Below are 15,624 nucleotides of genomic sequence, written 5' to 3' on the forward strand. Positions count from 1 at the left end.
CCCTCGCACCCGCACCCAGAGCGGCCAAGTCCTGCGTGAGCAGAGGTCTCGCGCGGACCCGCGGGCGACCCCCGCGCCCCTCGTCTTAGTCACCGTCTCCTTTGCGCAACTAGGAGTGGTCGTCGGCGCAGGGGCCCCGTTGCCCAAGAGCGCGGGCCTCGCCCTGCGGCGCTCACCGCCGCAGGGAAGCCCGATGACTCCGTCCGTCCGTCCGTCCGTCCGTCCACACGAACGAGTCTTTCACCCCCCAACGCGTGAGCTCTGACATTTGCGACAGCAGGTGCCGGGGACCCCGGCTGAGCCGGACGGGCCGCACCGCTGCCTGCGAGGACTTCAGCGGGAAAAAGGAAACCCGCGACGACCCCAGGGAGCAGGAAGGCCTCTCTCAGGCCTCTGGCCATGCCTGCCGGCCATGCCTGCCGGCCATGCCCTCGGGCCCGCCGCCTGGGGCGACCCCGGCCGGGCGCCCATCCTGGGTGGGGGGGGGGGTCCTCATCGCAGGAGGAACCAGCGCACAGCGCTGACGGGAGCTGTAGGGCAGTTTCTGGGGCGGCGCCCCCCACAGCTGCCCCACAGAGCGCTCCAAGGCTGATCCGTGTCAGTGGGCCGCCTACGACCGACCGCAGGCCCCGCCAGGCCGCGGCCGCCTCCTGGGCGCAGCCCAACTGCGCGCAAAGGTCGGCGCCGCGAGCCGCCCACTGCGCCTGCGCAGCACAGCGCCAGCGCCGGCGCCGGCCGCCCCGCGCGCCGCCCCAGGACTGCGCCGGCGCGCTGCGTCGGCGCTAAGGGGCGGGGCGTCGCTGCGCCGCGCGCAAGGCCGGGGCAAACCCCGGGCCGCGATAGGGCGTGGGGCCGCGCGTCGGGACGTCCCCGGCGTCGCGCGACGGCGCCTGCGCGCTGCGCGGCCGGCGGGGCGCCGGGGGTGGGGCGGGGGCAGGTGTAGCCTCTTTGCCTCCTTGTGCCCTAGCGCCGCCCGGACATCGCGCGGGCCGCCGGCACCATGAAGATCTGGACCTCGGAACACGTCTTTGAGTAAGTCTGCGGCGCGGGGCGGGCGGGCTGGGCGGGCTCGGGGGCGAGGCGAGGCCGAGGCGGCCCTCGGGAGGTCTCCAGGCGTTGGGGCCTGGCTGGGGACAGCCGAGCCCCAGCCCCCAGCAGCTCCCCTGGGAGGGCGGGGGCTCAAGGTCACGACCCCAGGGCTCCCTCGGCTTGGGCCGGCCCCCGCGGTGGGCGGGCGACCGAGCCGGGCCACTTCCGGGCCGCCCCCGCCCCACCGCCCTCCGGCGTCCAGGGGCCGTCGCGGAGCACGAGGCCGGGCCGCCCTCGGGGCTGCCGCAGCCGCCCTGCAGAGCCCAGCCGGGCCGCGGCCCGCCGGCCCCGAGCGGGAGAGCCGGATGTGGGGCCGGCCTGGGCGTGGGGCCGCGGCCCGGACCGGCCTGGGCGTGGGGCCCCGGGTCCGCCCTGCCGGCCGCCACGTGCTCGCGGCCGTGCCTACCCCGGTTGCGTCCGCGGGTTCCACACCCTGTTCCCGGGCGTGCGCCTGGCGAGCCATTGCCCCAGCTGACCTCGTGCCCCGGCTCCCCAGCCGTCGGCCCTGCTGCTGGTGGTGCCGTGGCCGCCACGCGGTTTGCAGCCCTGCAGCTTTGTGGTGTGTTTGGCTTCGGCCTCTCGAGGCTTGAAACTCTGGGGGCCGTGGATCAGGCGCACCGAGACGCTCCCGGTGGAGAACGCAGGTGTCAGCGCCAGCGGCTTCTTCGCTCCCGGATGTTGTGATGGTTCTGGGGCAAAGAGCGTCGCCAGCACCAGCACGCCTGGCCAGGCCCTGTCTGCGCTGAGGGCCTCGAAACGCTGCCATGACTCGGGGTCCGCGGCGCGCTTACATCTCCTGTCTCTCTTTGTCACAGCCGCCTTCCAGGTTGGGTGCAGGCTCTGGGCCCTCCTAAAGGACAGACAAACTCGGGCCCACGCTGCCCGGGCTCTGCACCCCCTCCCTAGAGGACAGACACACTCCGGTCAACACCACCTGGGCTCTGGGGCCTCCCCTTAGAGGACACACTCGGGCCCACGCCACCCGGGCTCTGGGCCCTCCTAGAGGACAGACACACCCAGGCCCACGCTGCCCGGGCTCTGCACCCCCTCCCTAGAGGACAGACACACTCCGGTCAACACCACCTGGGCTCTGGGGCCTCCCCTTAGAGGACAGACACACTCAGGCCCACGCTGCCCGGGCTCTGGGCCTTCCTAGAGGACAGACACACTCGGGCCAACGCCACCTGGGCTCTGGGGCCTCCCCCTAGAGGACAGACACACTCGGGCCCACGCCGCCCGCCTCTGGGCCCTCCTAGAGGACAGACACACTCGGGCCCACGCCGCCCGGGCTCTGGGCTTCCCTAGAGGACAGACACTCCAGTCAACACCACCTGGGCTCTGGGGCCTCCCCTTAGAGGACACACTCAGGCCCACGCCGCCCGGGCTCTGGACCCCCTCCCTAGAGGACAGACACACTCGGGCCAACGCCACCTGGGCTCTGGGGCCTCCCGTTAGAGGACAGACACACTCAGGTCCACACCGCCCGGGCTCTGGACCCTCCTAGAAGACACACACCCAGGCCCACACCGCCCAGGCTCTGGGCCCTCCCCCTAGAGGACAGACACTCAGGCCCACACCGCCCGGGCTCTGGGCCCTCCCCCTAGAGGACAGACACCCAGGCCCACACCGCCCAGGCTCTGGGCCCCCTCCCTAGAGGACAGACACACTCGGGCCCACACCGCCCGGGCTCTGGGCCCCCTCCCTAGAAGACACACACCCAGGCCCAGGCCGCCCGGGCTCTGGGACAGGTAGCCCTGGTCTGTGCTCTCTCCGATGTTGGGCTGAAGCTGAAGGCCCTGCCCTGTCTGTCCCTCGAGCTCCAGGTGTTCCTGGCATGGCTGCCCGCCCGCCGCAGACTTGAAGATACCGGAGATTAAAGCCGTCATCTCCCCTTTTTCTCCCATTTCTCGTCTTCAGGTGTTACTGTGGCAACGTCTGAGTCGTCCTTGTTGCCCACTTGATTTTCCGCTGCTTCCTCCTGAGGCGTAGGCTGTAGTTGGCACTCCCTTGAAGTCATTTACCGATTCCTTGGAAGTGTAGGCACGCCCTACGTGTGCCAGCCACGGTGCCTGGGGTTGGCCACAGCCTAGTAAGCCAGGACACGCTTGCTGCCTTGGTGGAGCTGCTGTGTTCTCACAGCGCTGGTGAGCGCGTGGGCCAGGTCACGCGGCCACACTGTGCGCCCTCCTCCAGAGCGAGAGCTTGGGCGCGGCGACTGTGGAAGCCAGAAGACTGCCCCTTCCAGTGCCCGTTCTGGTGCTGGAGCTGGTTGCGTTTCGTAGTCTTAGTTCCAGGTTGACTCAGAGAGCAGAGGTGGACTGAGTTACGAGTGATGCGTGACCACCCTGCAGCCGCAGGGACTGATTCCCTGGAGGGTGGGGACCATGGTGTGTGGCCAGGTGGAGAGGGGGACGGGCTCATCCGATGTCACTTCAGACAGCCGCCTTGGAAACAGGGGCTTGGCCTCCGTCACGTCCACGTGGGGGCTGTTTAGACTTACGAAGCAGCTGCACTCACACACCTGCATGGATGGCTGAATCGGGCTTGAGATGAAAAACGAAATGAAGTTGATTTGTACAGCATGACAGAGAAATTAAAACGTTAAGAAGTTATGCCACCAGTCCAGGTTCAATGAGATCAGGGGAGTGAGTTTTCCTCTGTCAACAAGATGTGTAGTAGTCAGCCTGAGCTCTGGGATCCACCTGTTTTGCTTTTAGAAAAATAAAGCGTAACGTGGTGTGGTTTAGCAGTCACTGAAGCACGAAGCATCGTGCCCGGGCCTTGTCTTGCTCTGTAAACGAAGTCCGGAGCGCACACAGGCCGCCGCAGAGGTTAGAACCCGGCTGTGGACGGGGCCCGGTCAGCGCTGACCACAGCAGTGAGGGCTGTTCAATCTTCTGTACGAGCTTGTTTCTCACGGAAGCTGTGAACAAGTGCATGACATTTGGAATCCCTTGAGCGCGTGTCCTTTTTCAAGAAAACTAAAAAAACGAAGCTGCGGCAGGTTCTCACACCGGGCGACACTCACTGCACCAGTGCCAGGCGATGAGTAAATGCTTGTTGTATCAAGAGGGACTATTAGAGAGAAGCACATTAGCAGTGCTGTAAGAGCGTTTTATTGTATCAAGTGACCTTTTCAAAACAGAAATCGGATTCACTTGTTTGGAGAAAAAAAAAGCTATGGATATTGCCTAGAAAGGCCACTGTTATTTATGACACTGATCTGCAGAGTTTAATAATTAAATCAACGACATTTTAGGCCGTTTCTGTGATCCTGTAGGGGTTTATAGTGTTTATCAGGTCTTTTTACCCTTGTTTTTTTATAGCTTCATAGAATCGGGATCAGACAAGAATAGCTGGCATAATGATAGTTTTGCTACTAGTTTCAGTAGAACATAAATCAGTGGTTCTTCCTGGAAACAAAGTTAACATGTGAAAGTGGAGAATGGTAAGTGGGCAGGATTGGTCAAAGGCCCGTACTGTTCTAGACTACAGTTCACATGGCCAGTGTTACAAGGCCTGTGTCCTGGCTCCACGTCTCAGACGTCAGTCAGTCTCCCCGAATACCTGGTTAATGTTTCAGAAAGCAGTTTTCCCTGGGTAAACTAATTAAACCTCCATTGTAACGGATAATTAGATGGACTGTAAAATTATTTATTCATATGCATGTTTTTAAGTGATGCGTTTTGGTTTGTGTTGGTAGCCACCCATGGGAAACCGTTACAACGGCTGCAATGCAGAAGTACCCGAACCCGATGAACCCGAGCGTGGTTGGAGTGGACGTGCTGGACAGACACGTGGACCCGTCCGGAAGGCTGCACAGCCACAGGCTGCTGAGCACCGAGTGGGGCCTGCCCTCTGTCGTGAAGTCTGTACGTGTCTGTTCCCCCGGAAATGGCACCGCCGCGGAGAAGTTTCCAAACCACATTATAATTGCAAATAGATGTGGGAGCTGCCTCGGAATGTCATTTTTGCATCAGTTCAAATTGTGTTACAGTAAACTTGAGTTAGGAGTGTATAATGAATTGGAAATATTATTACAGTCTTCATGCAGGCACCGGCGAACCCTTCTAAAGGAAGCCGGCTAACCCCGAAGCCTGCGAGGAGCTGCCTTCTGCTTGTCTTGCTTTGGCCTGCAACGTGCAGGCAGTAACGAGACTTAGAGGAGGCTGCTCCTGCCTGGTCACTGCTGCTGCGGTCAGCGGTGGGCTGTGCACAGGAGGGAGGGTGGTCGAGGACGTGGTCGGCTGCCACAGCCTGGTGCAGCACCAGCGCTCAGGCTTTGGCGGCCTGTGAGGGGAACGCCAGTGTATGGAGGAGCAGGCGCGGTGCAGTCGGGGTGCGGGTCTCCCTAGAGGCGGGGTGCACTCGGAAAAGGGAAGAGCGTGTTCAGCGGCGGGGGCAGCCCTGCGGTGCCAGTGTGCACCGTGCTTCTGTCTGGAGAACGGAGCCGTGCTGCCCTCTACCTGGGCTGCCCTAGGAAGGTGAGCATGGATAACTCTGGCGCTCTTCTCGTTCTAGATAGCATGCGACTCACGGCTCCCAGTGTGGACGCCGTGCTGCCCACCGTAGCGGCCCACGGCTCCCAGTGTGGACGCCGTGCTGCCCACCTTAGCGGTTTCAGCTTGGTGCCTTGTACTTGCTCTTTCTTGATTGCCCTGGGAAAGTTCTCAGTGTATCCGCGTTACGTGAGTTCTGTTACCCTCAGATAGGCTCCTCTCTGACTGCCTGCTTCCTCCTCTTTTTTAAGAAACAGATTTTTGGTTCAGGATGTTGTAGCACATAATCAAATAAGATATTGACACCCTGGGTAGGAAATCTTCCCTCCTGATGACTGATTCTGGATGTTTTATCTAGATTATTGGTGCAGCAAGAACCAAAACATATGTGCAAGAACATTCTGTGGTTGACCCTGTAGAGAGAACCATGGAGCTCAAATCTACCAATGTAAGTTTTGGCTTTCTTTGTTTTCACTTTGATGTGTTTGGCTTGATTTTTTTCTGCCTGCCACGGTTGACGTGTCAATGAACCTGTTCTTTGGAGAGCCCAGAAGCACACGCCACGCCACACCATGCCACGCGTTCCTCGTCAGTTTCATGAGCCTCTGCTGTGCAAAGCCTGGCACTCAGCAAAGCGAATTTGAGATCATACTGTACTTGCATACAAAAGAGGGAGACAGAGAAAGGTCTTCCACCTGCTGGTTACTCCCCAGCTGGCTGCAACGGCCGGGGCTGAGCTGATCCAAAGCCAGGAGCTTCTCCCGGGTCTCCCATGTGGATGCAGGGGCCCACACGCCTGGGCCATCTTCCACTGCTTTCCCAGGCACATTAGCAGGAAGCTGGATTGGAAGTGGAGCAGGCAGAACCCAACCAGTGCCCATATGGGATGCCAGCACTGCAGACAAAGGCTTAACCTACCACGTCACAGCACTGGCCCCCATCTGTATGTGTTTAATGGGAGTGAAATTGGACATCTTTTCATTTGATTGTATGTATTTGTTGATAGCCCTTGCCCACTTTCCTATTGGACTGTGACTGTTTGTGGAACTCCTTATTTAGTGGAGTCGTTGAGCCTTTAATTGTAATGTAAGTGGGGGCCAGCGCTGTGGCATAGCCAGTAAAGCCGCGCCTGCAGTGCCGATGTCCCATATGGTGCTGGGCTGAGTCCTGGCTGCTCACTTCCGATCCAGCTCTCTGCTGTGGCCTGGGAAAGCAGTAGGACACGGACCGAGTCCTTGGGCCCCTGCACCCGCGTGGGAGACCTGGAAGAAGCTCCTGGCTCCTGGCTTCAGATCGGTGCAGCTCCGGCCATTGCAGCCATCTGGGGAGTGAACCATCGGATGGAAGACCCCTCTCTTTGCCTCTCTGCCTCTCCTTCTCTGTGTAAGTCTTTCAAATAAATAATTTAAAAAAAGTGTCATCAAAAAATATTTTAAGTTGTAAAAAATATTTTTAATTAAAGTGTATCTTTTTAATAAAAAGTAATAGTTGAAATTGGAATTATTCATATAGTAATATCAAAATGGTAAATAGTTGGTTTTGTTGTTTTATATGTGTAGCTTGTAAGATTTTGGTTGTATTAGTTTGATAAATCATTTTAATTTTTATTTCTAAAATGATCTGAATTTTCCCCCTCATTCTTTAGATTTCATTTACAAATATGGTTTCAGTAGATGAGAGACTCATATACAAGCCACATCCTCAGGACCCAGAAAAGTGAGTGAACAGTGTTTTAACAAGCTTATTTTATGTAGACTTTCAATTTGTTTTTAATCTAATTTTTTGGAAAAAGTGGAAGGTCAGCTAAGTCAGTGTGGCTGTGTTTTTGTTCCAGAACTGTCTTAACTCAAGAGGCCATAATCACTGTGAAAGGAGTCAGCCTGAGCAGCTACCTGGAAGGGCTGATGGCAAGTACGATATCCTCCAATGCCAATAAAGTAAGTGGGGCACGGTGCCCTCCAGTGCCAATAAAGTAAGTGGGGTACAGTGTCCTCCAGTGCCAACAAAGTCAGTGGGGCACGGTGCCCTCCAGGGCCAACAAAGTCAGTGGGGTACAGTGTCCTCCAGGGCCAACAAAGTCAGTGGGGTACAGTGCCCTCCAGGGCCAACAAAGTCAGTGGGGTACGGTGTCCTCCAGTGCCAACAAAGTCAGTGGGGCACGGTGCCCTCCAGGGCCAACAAAGTCAGTGGGGTACAGTGCCCTCCAGGGCCAACAAAGTCAGTGGGGTACAGTGCCCTCCAGGGCCAACAAAGTCAGTGGGGTACAGTGTCCTCCAGTGCCAATAAAGTCAGTGGGGTACGGTGCCCTCCAGTGCCAACAAAGTCAGTGGGGCACGGTGCCCTCCAGTGCCAACAAAGTCAGTGGGGCACGGTGCCCTCCAGTGCCAACAAAGTCAGTGGGGTACGGTGCCCTCCAGTGCCAACAAAGTCAGTGGGGCACGGTGCCCTCCAGTGCCAACAAAGTCAGTGGGGCACGGTGCCCTCCAGTGCCAACAAAGAAGTGGGGGTTCACTCCCGGGGGCTCAGGCCTGACTGCCCTCTGCAGTGAGAAGCCACGGAGCGTCGGGCAGTTTCGAGGACTTGGCAGGCTCTGGTGTCCAGCACACCATGCCCCAACTCTGACCGGCCTTTCAACCTTGAGCAGTTGAGTTAGCCTTTCTGTGCCCAAGTTTCCCGTCTTTGAAGTGGAGATTGCCCATCTCCCAGGCTGGCTTGCAGTAAACAAGATAACATAGAAGGCGTCTGGCCCAGAGCCAGCACACAGGAAGCGCCCCCGTACAGCTGGGCGCCATGGCTGGACGTGCTCCCTCAGCCATTTTTCACGGCTGCTTCCCTTCGGGCCTTTGTAAACATTTTCTGCCCTGAGATTAGCACCACGCACATGCATGTGAGCTTTATGTGTGAGAGAGCTTGTCTCCATTCTCCCCACGAACCAGTTTTGCCCCGTGGAGTGTCTCTGCTACTGAGAAAACATGATTTAAAACAGGTGAGGAGCGAGGAAGGCAGTGTCGTCGTTCTCTTGGAAGTGTATCTGTGGAACGTGATGAATCTGTTAAAAACTAAAAATTAACAGTAAAAATAACGGGGCCAGCGCTGAGGCACAGCAGGTTAGTCCTCCCTGCAATGTGGCACCCCATACGGGTGCCGGTTCAGGACGGCTGCTCCACTTCCAGTCCAGCTCCCTGCTAATGTGCCTGGGAAAGCAGTGGAGAATGGCCCAAGTGCTTCGACCCCTGCACCCATGTGGGAGACCCAGAAGGTGGTCCTGGCTCCTGGCTTCGGCCTGTCCCAGCCCCAGCCATTGCAGCCATGTGGGGAGTGAACCAGTGGATGGAAAATATTCTCTCTCCCTCCTCTGCTCTCTGTAGCTCTACCTTTCAAATAAGTAAAAAATAAACCTTTAAAAAAATAGATAAAAATCCAAGGTAAGCTTAGAGAAAGATGCCTAAGGTGTTATTTTAGGACACCTTTCACTGTCACTCAGCAGTCAGAGGCAGGCACAAACAGATGTCTCTGCCCTCGTGGAACTGAGCGGGAGGCCACAGTGACCACCCGCCCCGTCACCGGGCAGCGTGCCCGAAGGTGGGAGACTGCCCGGGGAGTGCCGAGGCCCGGTGGGGGCGGCCTGGTGATGAAGGGGCGCAGGGGAGCACGTGCCAGGGCCCTGGGACCTGAATCCGAGAGCCCTGTCCTGTCCTGTCCTCAGGGAGCCGCACGGCACCGCGAGGAGGGCGGAGGGGGGACAGGGCCGCGGGCCGGGAGGGCTTTGCTTAAAATGCAGACGGAGTGGGCTGGACCTGCCTGCCAGAGGGGCTGCCCCAGTCCTGAGACAGGCATCGCATCACTCGCGGTGGGTTGCTTTGGGAACTTCGCATACGGAGTAGAAACCCGCTCACGGTCAGGCCAGCCCAGGCCTCTGCTTTTGGTAAATGTTAGGACGGAGTGGGCTGGTGAGCTGCCTGTGGCAGCCCGTCGCTTCCTGCTGCGTGGGCCCGCACGAGCCTCTGCCCTCTGGCTGACCTCAGCGCGTTGGGTTTTAGGGCCGAGAAGCGATGGAGTGGGTGATCCATAGACTCAACGCCGAGATCGAAGAGCTGGCGGCGTCGGCGAGAGGGAGCATCAGGGCCCCGATGGCGGCGGCGGCGTTCGCGGAGAAGTGACGGCGTCCCCGGCGGGCCCAGCTCTCCGGCCGATGTATTTATTTGTTATTTAAAAGTGCAACTGCATTTTAGGTAGAATTTTTTAACAAGCTGGAGTAAGACTATGACTTAGGTGCAGGGCTGTCAGGACCATCCGAGGTCGGTACTGTCCAGTGAGTCTCGGTTCTCCGGAGGCGTCTACACTGGAGCTCTGCCCGCTGTGGACCAAGCCCGAGCACAGCGCCGCGCCGCGCCGCGGACCCAGCAGCCTGCGGGAGGGAATTCACCGAGAGACTCTGCAGTGTAAAGACGCTCATTTGTGTAAAATAACTTGCTCTGCCAGAAGCCAGTGTTCTGATTTGGTACTTAAATGATATTTTTGGAGTGAACATTTAGCACTGCGAATATGACTCCAACGGAAAATGCGATTTGCCAAAGTTTTCTTAGTAAAGGTCCTTCTGGAGCGGGCTGACTGCGCGTCCTGCCGCGGGCTGGGCTGGGCTGGGCGGGCCACGGGGCGGGTGGGGGGCGGATGCCGGAGGGCAGCTGCGGACGGAGACCCGGGAGACTTCGGGGGCTCGGAGACCGGGGACAGACTTCGGGGGCTCGGAGACCGGGGACAGACTTCGGGGGGCTGTGGAGACCGGGGAGACTTCGGGGGCTCAGAGACCGGGGAGACTTCGGGGGGCTGTGGAGACCGGGGAGACTTCGGGGGCTTGGAGACCGGAGACAGACTTATGGGGGGGCTTGGAGACCGGGACAGACTTCGGGGGGGCTTGGAGACCGGGGACAGACTTCGGGGGCTGTGGAGACCGGGACAGACTTCGGGAGGCTCGGAGACAGGGGAGACTTCGGGGGGGCCTGGAGACTGGGGACAGATTTCGGGGGGCTGTGGAGACCAGGACAGACTTCGGGGGCTTGGAGACCGGGGACAGACTTCGGGGGGGGCTTGGAGACCGGGGACAGATTTCGGGGGGCTGTGGAGACCGGGGACAGACTTCGGGGGCTTGGAGACCGGGGACAGACTTATGGGGGGCTTGGAGACCGGGACAGACTTCGGGGGCTTGGAGACCGGGGAGACTTCGGGGGCTCGGAGACCGGGGACAGACTTATGGGGGGCTTGGAGACCGGGACAGACTTCGGGGGGGCTTGGAGACCGGGGACAGACTTCGGGGGCTGTGGAGACCGGGACAGACTTCGGGGGGCTCGGAGACCGGGGAGACTTCGGGGGGGCCTGGAGACCGGGACAGACTTTGGGGGGGCCTGGAGACCGGGGACAGACTTCGGGGGGCCTGGAGACCGGGGACAGGCTTCGGGGGGCTCGGAGACCGGGACAGACTTCGGGGGGCTGCGTCCGAGGCGGCTGTGAGGAGACCGCCGCCCCCGCCAGGCTTCTTGCAGAGCGGTCAGTGTCTGCGTGGACCGCGGACGCCGGGCTCCCAGGCCGGCCGGGCGCTCACCCCGCGGCCCGCAGCCCACGCGTCGCGGCTGGACGGAGCCAGGGCCTGCAGCGGTGCTGCGGCTTCCCGCGCGTTCTGGGAGGGGACGCGCCCCGGCCGGCGCGCTCAGCCGCTTTTCCGCGCCCGCAGCCGGAGCCCCGCGCCAAGGACCCGATAAAAGCGGGTGTGGGTGTGGGTGGCGCTGTTTCACTGACACGGGTGGAGGGCAGAGGCCCGGGCGAGGCGCCGCCTCGGGCTCCAGGAGCTGTTACTGGGACTCCGGGGACGCGGCGCGACGCCCGCCCCCCCGCCCCCGGCCTCTACGGAAGCCCGGCAGGCCCAGGCCGGGGCGCCGCCGAGCCAATAGGCAGGCTCCGCCGGCCGAGCCGCCGAGGATTGGCCCCGCCGCCCGGGCCGCGCGCCCCCATTGGCTCCCGGCGGCGGGGCGGGCAAGAGGTGGTGATTGGCAGGTCCGCGCGTCCCGCCCCTTCCGCTTCCTGGGCCTGACCTTCCTGCCGCCGGGCGCCAGGTGCATCGGACATTGCCGGCTCTCGCGACTCGGCCCGACGCGCCCCGCTCTCGCGACATCATGGTGGCATACTGGCGCCAGGCTGGGCTCAGGTGGGCGCGGGCTCGGGAGGCCCCTCGTTGCGGTGTGGGGGCACGCGGCGCTGGGCACGCGCCTGGCCAGCCGGCCTCAACATGGCGTCACCCTGGGCAAGGGCGCCTCGGCCGGGCCCCCGAGAGCGGCCCTGCTGGGAAGTCCTGTAGGGGTGAGGCCTGACCGGCGTTGCGGGCGTTTGGGAGACGGGGGCGGGGCTACGCGTGCACAGGGCGGGGCTCCACGCGGCACCGCTGTCCACGGGCTGCGTGGGGGCGCAGGTGAGGGGCTGTCAGCAGCGAGGGGGCGTCCAGTGTGTCCAGGGACACGGGCTGCGTGGGGGCGCAGGTGAGGGGCTGTCCGCAGCGAGGCGGCGTCCAGTGTGTCCAGGGACACGGGCTGCGTGGGGGCGCAGGGGAGGGGCTGTCCGCAGCGAGGCGGCGTCCAGTGTGTCCAGGACCACTGGCTGCGTGGGGGCGCAGGTGAGGGGCTGTCTGCAGCGAGGGGGCGTCCAGGGACACGGGCTGCGTGGGGGCGTAGGTGAGGGGCTGTCCGCAACGAGGCGGCGTCCAGTGCGTCCAGGGACACGGGCTGCGTGGGGGCGCAGGTGAGGGGCTGTCCGCAGCGAGGCAGCGTCCAGTGTGTCCAGGAAGCCTTGGGATGAGGTCTCGGCTCCATTCGAGCCGGGTTTTTCTCTGGCCTCCGTAGCTCACAGAATCCTGAGGTTAGCGAGGCCGTGGGTGCTGCAGACCTGCCGAGGTTCCCATCTGTCTTCCCTGTGGGTTTTCAAAAGTGTTTTCAAATCTTTCACTTTAAATTCGTACACACTAAAGACATAGAACGGGGGCCGGCGCTGTGGCGTAGCAGGTAAAGCCACTGCCTGCAGAGCTGGCATCCCATACGGGCGCTGGTTCGAGTCCCAGCTGCTCCACTTCCCATCCAGCTCTCTGCTGTGGCCTGGGAAAGCAGTGGAAGATGGCCCAAGTCCTTGGGCCCCTGCACCCACTGGGAGACCTGGAGGAAGCTCCTGGCTCCTGGCTTCAGATCAGCACAGCTCTGGCCGTTGCGACCAATTGGGGAGTGAACCAGCAGATGGAAGACCTCTCTCTCTCTCTTTCTCTCTCTTTCTCTCTCTTTCTCTCTCTCTCTCTCTCTCTCTCTCTCTCTCTCTCTCTCTCCCTCTCTCTCCCCCCACCCCTTCTCTCTGTGTAACTCTGACTTTCAAATAAATAAATAAATCTTAAAAAAGACACAGGATGGAGCACGAAATCGCCCAGCCAGACGCCAGTTGGTGACCTTGGTTCATTTCTTCCCGGTTCTCTTCTGTGTCCAGACTCCTTTGGCGTTGGCCGCTTTGAAGTCTAGTCTAGTCCAAGCAGGCTGAAAAGCAGAGGAGGAGGGACAGGCCCGCGGCGGTCCGGCCGGCGCCGACCACTAACTCGGCGTCTCTGGTTCCCCAGCTACATCCGGTACTCCCAGATCTGCGCCAAGGCCGTGAGGGATGCGCTCAAGACCGAGTTCAGAGCGAACGCGGAGAAGACCGCGGGCAGCAGCGTCAAGATTGTGAAAGTGAAGAAGGAGTGACCGTGAGTCCCTGGCGCACTGGGCGGGGCCGTGGCTTGCAGAGGCCGCAGAGACCGCGCGCGCTCTGGGTTCTGTGCGCTTGCAAGCTCGTTCCTGGGGGTGGTCTCGGCACACCGGCACGTCCGTGGTGACGGGAGAAGGGCCCTCAGGCCCTGGCAGGCGGAAGCAACTGCACGTTGACTCTCAGGTCCCTGAGCGAGGCTTAGGGACAGCGCCGTCGCGCTGTGATTAGAGCTGTTTCATTTGTCTGCACAAAATCAGACCATCTGGAGGATGAAGTCCGCGCTCCTGTGAGTGCCTTTGGAGCCCGGGAGGTTCAGGGCAGCAGTGACAGCTGTGCTGGGCTGTGCGCACGGGCAGGGCCGCCCTGGACGCCGCCTTGCTCCAGAGGCCTGGTCCCTCCCCTCGGAAGACGCCGACCGAGGGGCTGCGTGGCCCGGGGAAGGGGGCGAGCCGGGCTTGCTGCCGCAGGCCGCTCGAGCGGTCCCAGCTGTTGTCTCGGCGGTGCTGTTTGAAAGACGACAAGGCAGGTGATCGGGGTGATTTTCAGGTTGATTTTCCTGATCTGCTGCCGAGCAGCTTCGACGCCCAGCGGTGCCGTCCTCGGCAGAGCTGTCTCCCCGAGTAAATCTTCCCTCACGGGTCTGGAGGCGGGGTGTGTAGCCCGTCTAGGGCTCGCCTCCTGAGTAACGAGGCCTCGTTTTACGTTGCGTTGTTCTGTTTCACAGTGAGCTGAGGAAAACCACCCGGCCCCTCCCTGCCGCAGCGCCGACAGCACCCCAGACCCTGCGGCGGCCTTGGGGTCGCTCCGAGAACACAGCCCTGGCACATCGGCCCATCAGCACAGGGCGACGTTGCGTCTTTAAGACAAGGGTTGTCTGGCTAAGGGCGCATTTCATTATATTGAGCAGGGAAACGCTAAACACTGGGCTAAGGTTGGGCGTTTGAGCCACGCGCGTTCTGCGTGAACCTTGTGCCGTTCTCTGGAGGGAGGAGTCTCGTGTCCGTGGTGCATTTTTACGAAAACACCGAGAACCATGCGCTTTTCTCTTCCCCCAGACCCTGACGGGAGCTGGAGCTGCTGCGATCCCAAGTCCAGGGAAGACGCGTGGCGCGTGTCACGGCAGAGGGAGAAGAGCTCACTCCATGGGGGAGAAGTCCTGTCTTGTTCATAAATTGACAACACCAATAAACTGAAACGCGGTCACTCACTGCTGGGTTCTGGTTTCTGTCGGGCTTTTTCCTGTCTCTGGGAACAGCTGCGCGGCTCCTGCTGACCGCGGGAACCGGGGTTTCTTATGGGAGGGGAGGGGGGATTACGTGGAGGGACCAAAGGGACGCAGGAGACCTTGGTCGGAGCCCGGGCGGGGGCGTCGTGTCCGGGACGCTGCCTGGTCCTCCAGGCGCCGCTGCCCTCGGTGCTGAACCCTCCGTTGGTGGCACGGTGCATGGTCGCCCCGGCAGCCCCACCGTCCGTGTCCAGGCAGTGGCATCCCGCGTGGCACTGCCTAGCTGGTGACCCGTGGGGAAGTCCTCCAGGCACAGGTACAGCACCTCTGTCTGTCGTCCCCTTGGAACCTGCGGCGGGCTGTGGACCCTGGGCCCGATCTGAGCACCGCTGTGTCCCGCGTCGCTGTCCGCGGATGAGTGCAGATTCCGGAGCGTCCCTCCTAGGCGGTGAGGCAGAGCCGTTCCGTGGCTGGCCGTGCAGCCGATGGCCGAGCTGGAATGAAATCGCGGATTCCTGACTGCGGGTCTGGGCCACGCTCGTTGCAAGCGTTTTGTGGTTTTTTTTATTATTCTTTTTTTTTTTTTTTTTTTTTTTGACAGGCAGAGTGGACAGTGAGAGAGAGAGAGAGAAAGGTCTTCCTTTTTTTGCTGTTGGTTCACCCTCCAATGGCCGCCGCGGCCGGCGCACCGCGCTGATCCGAAGCCAGGAGCCAGGTGCTTCTCCTGGTCTCCCATGGGGTGCAGGGCCCAAGCACTTGGGCCATCCTCCACTGCACTCCCTGGCCTGGAAGAGGGGCAACCGGGACAGGATCCGGCGCCCCAATCGGGACTAGAACCCGGTGTGCCGGCGCTGCAAGGCGGAGGATTAGCCTAGTGAGCCGCGGCGCCGGCCTCCTTCATTAAATTCTTAGGGGTGAAGAATTCCTGCAAGTGTTTTGCTTTCGCTGTCTTTAAAACTTGGAAGTGGTTGGCCGAGTGAAACACCGTTGTGCAGTTAAGTGCTTGGAAAAATGAAGACGTTTAGGACAGCAGGCTTAAACACG

General features: G+C 60.9%; 2 protein-coding genes across 2 annotated transcripts; both read left to right on the plus strand.

Moving 5' to 3' along the window:
* Nucleotides 1–873: 873 nt before the first annotated feature.
* PRELID3B (PRELI domain containing 3B) lies at nt 874–10,190 on the plus strand. The gene is made up of 6 exons (XM_051835064.2): nt 874–1,032; nt 4,793–4,961; nt 5,947–6,036; nt 7,234–7,304; nt 7,423–7,525; nt 9,629–10,190. The coding sequence occupies exons 1-6, from the start codon at nt 1,001–1,003 to the stop codon at nt 9,746–9,748; spliced, it is 585 nt and encodes a 194-aa protein (XP_051691024.1). The 5' UTR covers nt 874–1,000; the 3' UTR covers nt 9,749–10,190.
* Nucleotides 10,191–11,557: 1,367 nt separating this feature from the next.
* On the plus strand, nt 11,558–14,562 carry ATP5F1E (ATP synthase F1 subunit epsilon). Its single transcript, XM_017337822.3, has 3 exons — nt 11,558–11,787; nt 13,228–13,353; nt 14,411–14,562. Exons 1-2 carry the CDS (start codon nt 11,756–11,758, stop codon nt 13,349–13,351), a joined length of 156 nt encoding a protein of 51 aa, XP_017193311.1. The 5' UTR covers nt 11,558–11,755; the 3' UTR covers nt 13,352–13,353; nt 14,411–14,562.
* Nucleotides 14,563–15,624: the final 1,062 nt, after the last annotated feature.

The sequence above is a fragment of the Oryctolagus cuniculus genome, chromosome 11 (assembly GCF_964237555.1).
Source record: "Oryctolagus cuniculus chromosome 11, mOryCun1.1, whole genome shotgun sequence".
In the NCBI taxonomy this organism is placed as follows: domain Eukaryota; kingdom Metazoa; phylum Chordata; class Mammalia; order Lagomorpha; family Leporidae; genus Oryctolagus; species Oryctolagus cuniculus.

Excerpts from the sequence above, each read along its gene's own strand:
- PRELID3B (XM_051835064.2), top strand. The coding sequence starts at position 1,001 with ATGAAGATCTGGACCTCGGAACACGTCTTTGA. Across the intron at positions 1,033-4,792 it reads ACCTCGGAACACGTCTTTGA|CCACCCATGGGAAACCGTTA; the intron begins GTAAGTCTGCGG and ends TTGTGTTGGTAG. Across the intron at positions 6,037-7,233 it reads TGGAGCTCAAATCTACCAAT|ATTTCATTTACAAATATGGT; the intron begins GTAAGTTTTGGC and ends CTCATTCTTTAG.
- ATP5F1E (XM_017337822.3), top strand. The coding sequence starts at position 11,756 with ATGGTGGCATACTGGCGCCAGGCTGGGCTCAG. Across the intron at positions 11,788-13,227 it reads TGGCGCCAGGCTGGGCTCAG|CTACATCCGGTACTCCCAGA; the intron begins GTGGGCGCGGGC and ends CTGGTTCCCCAG.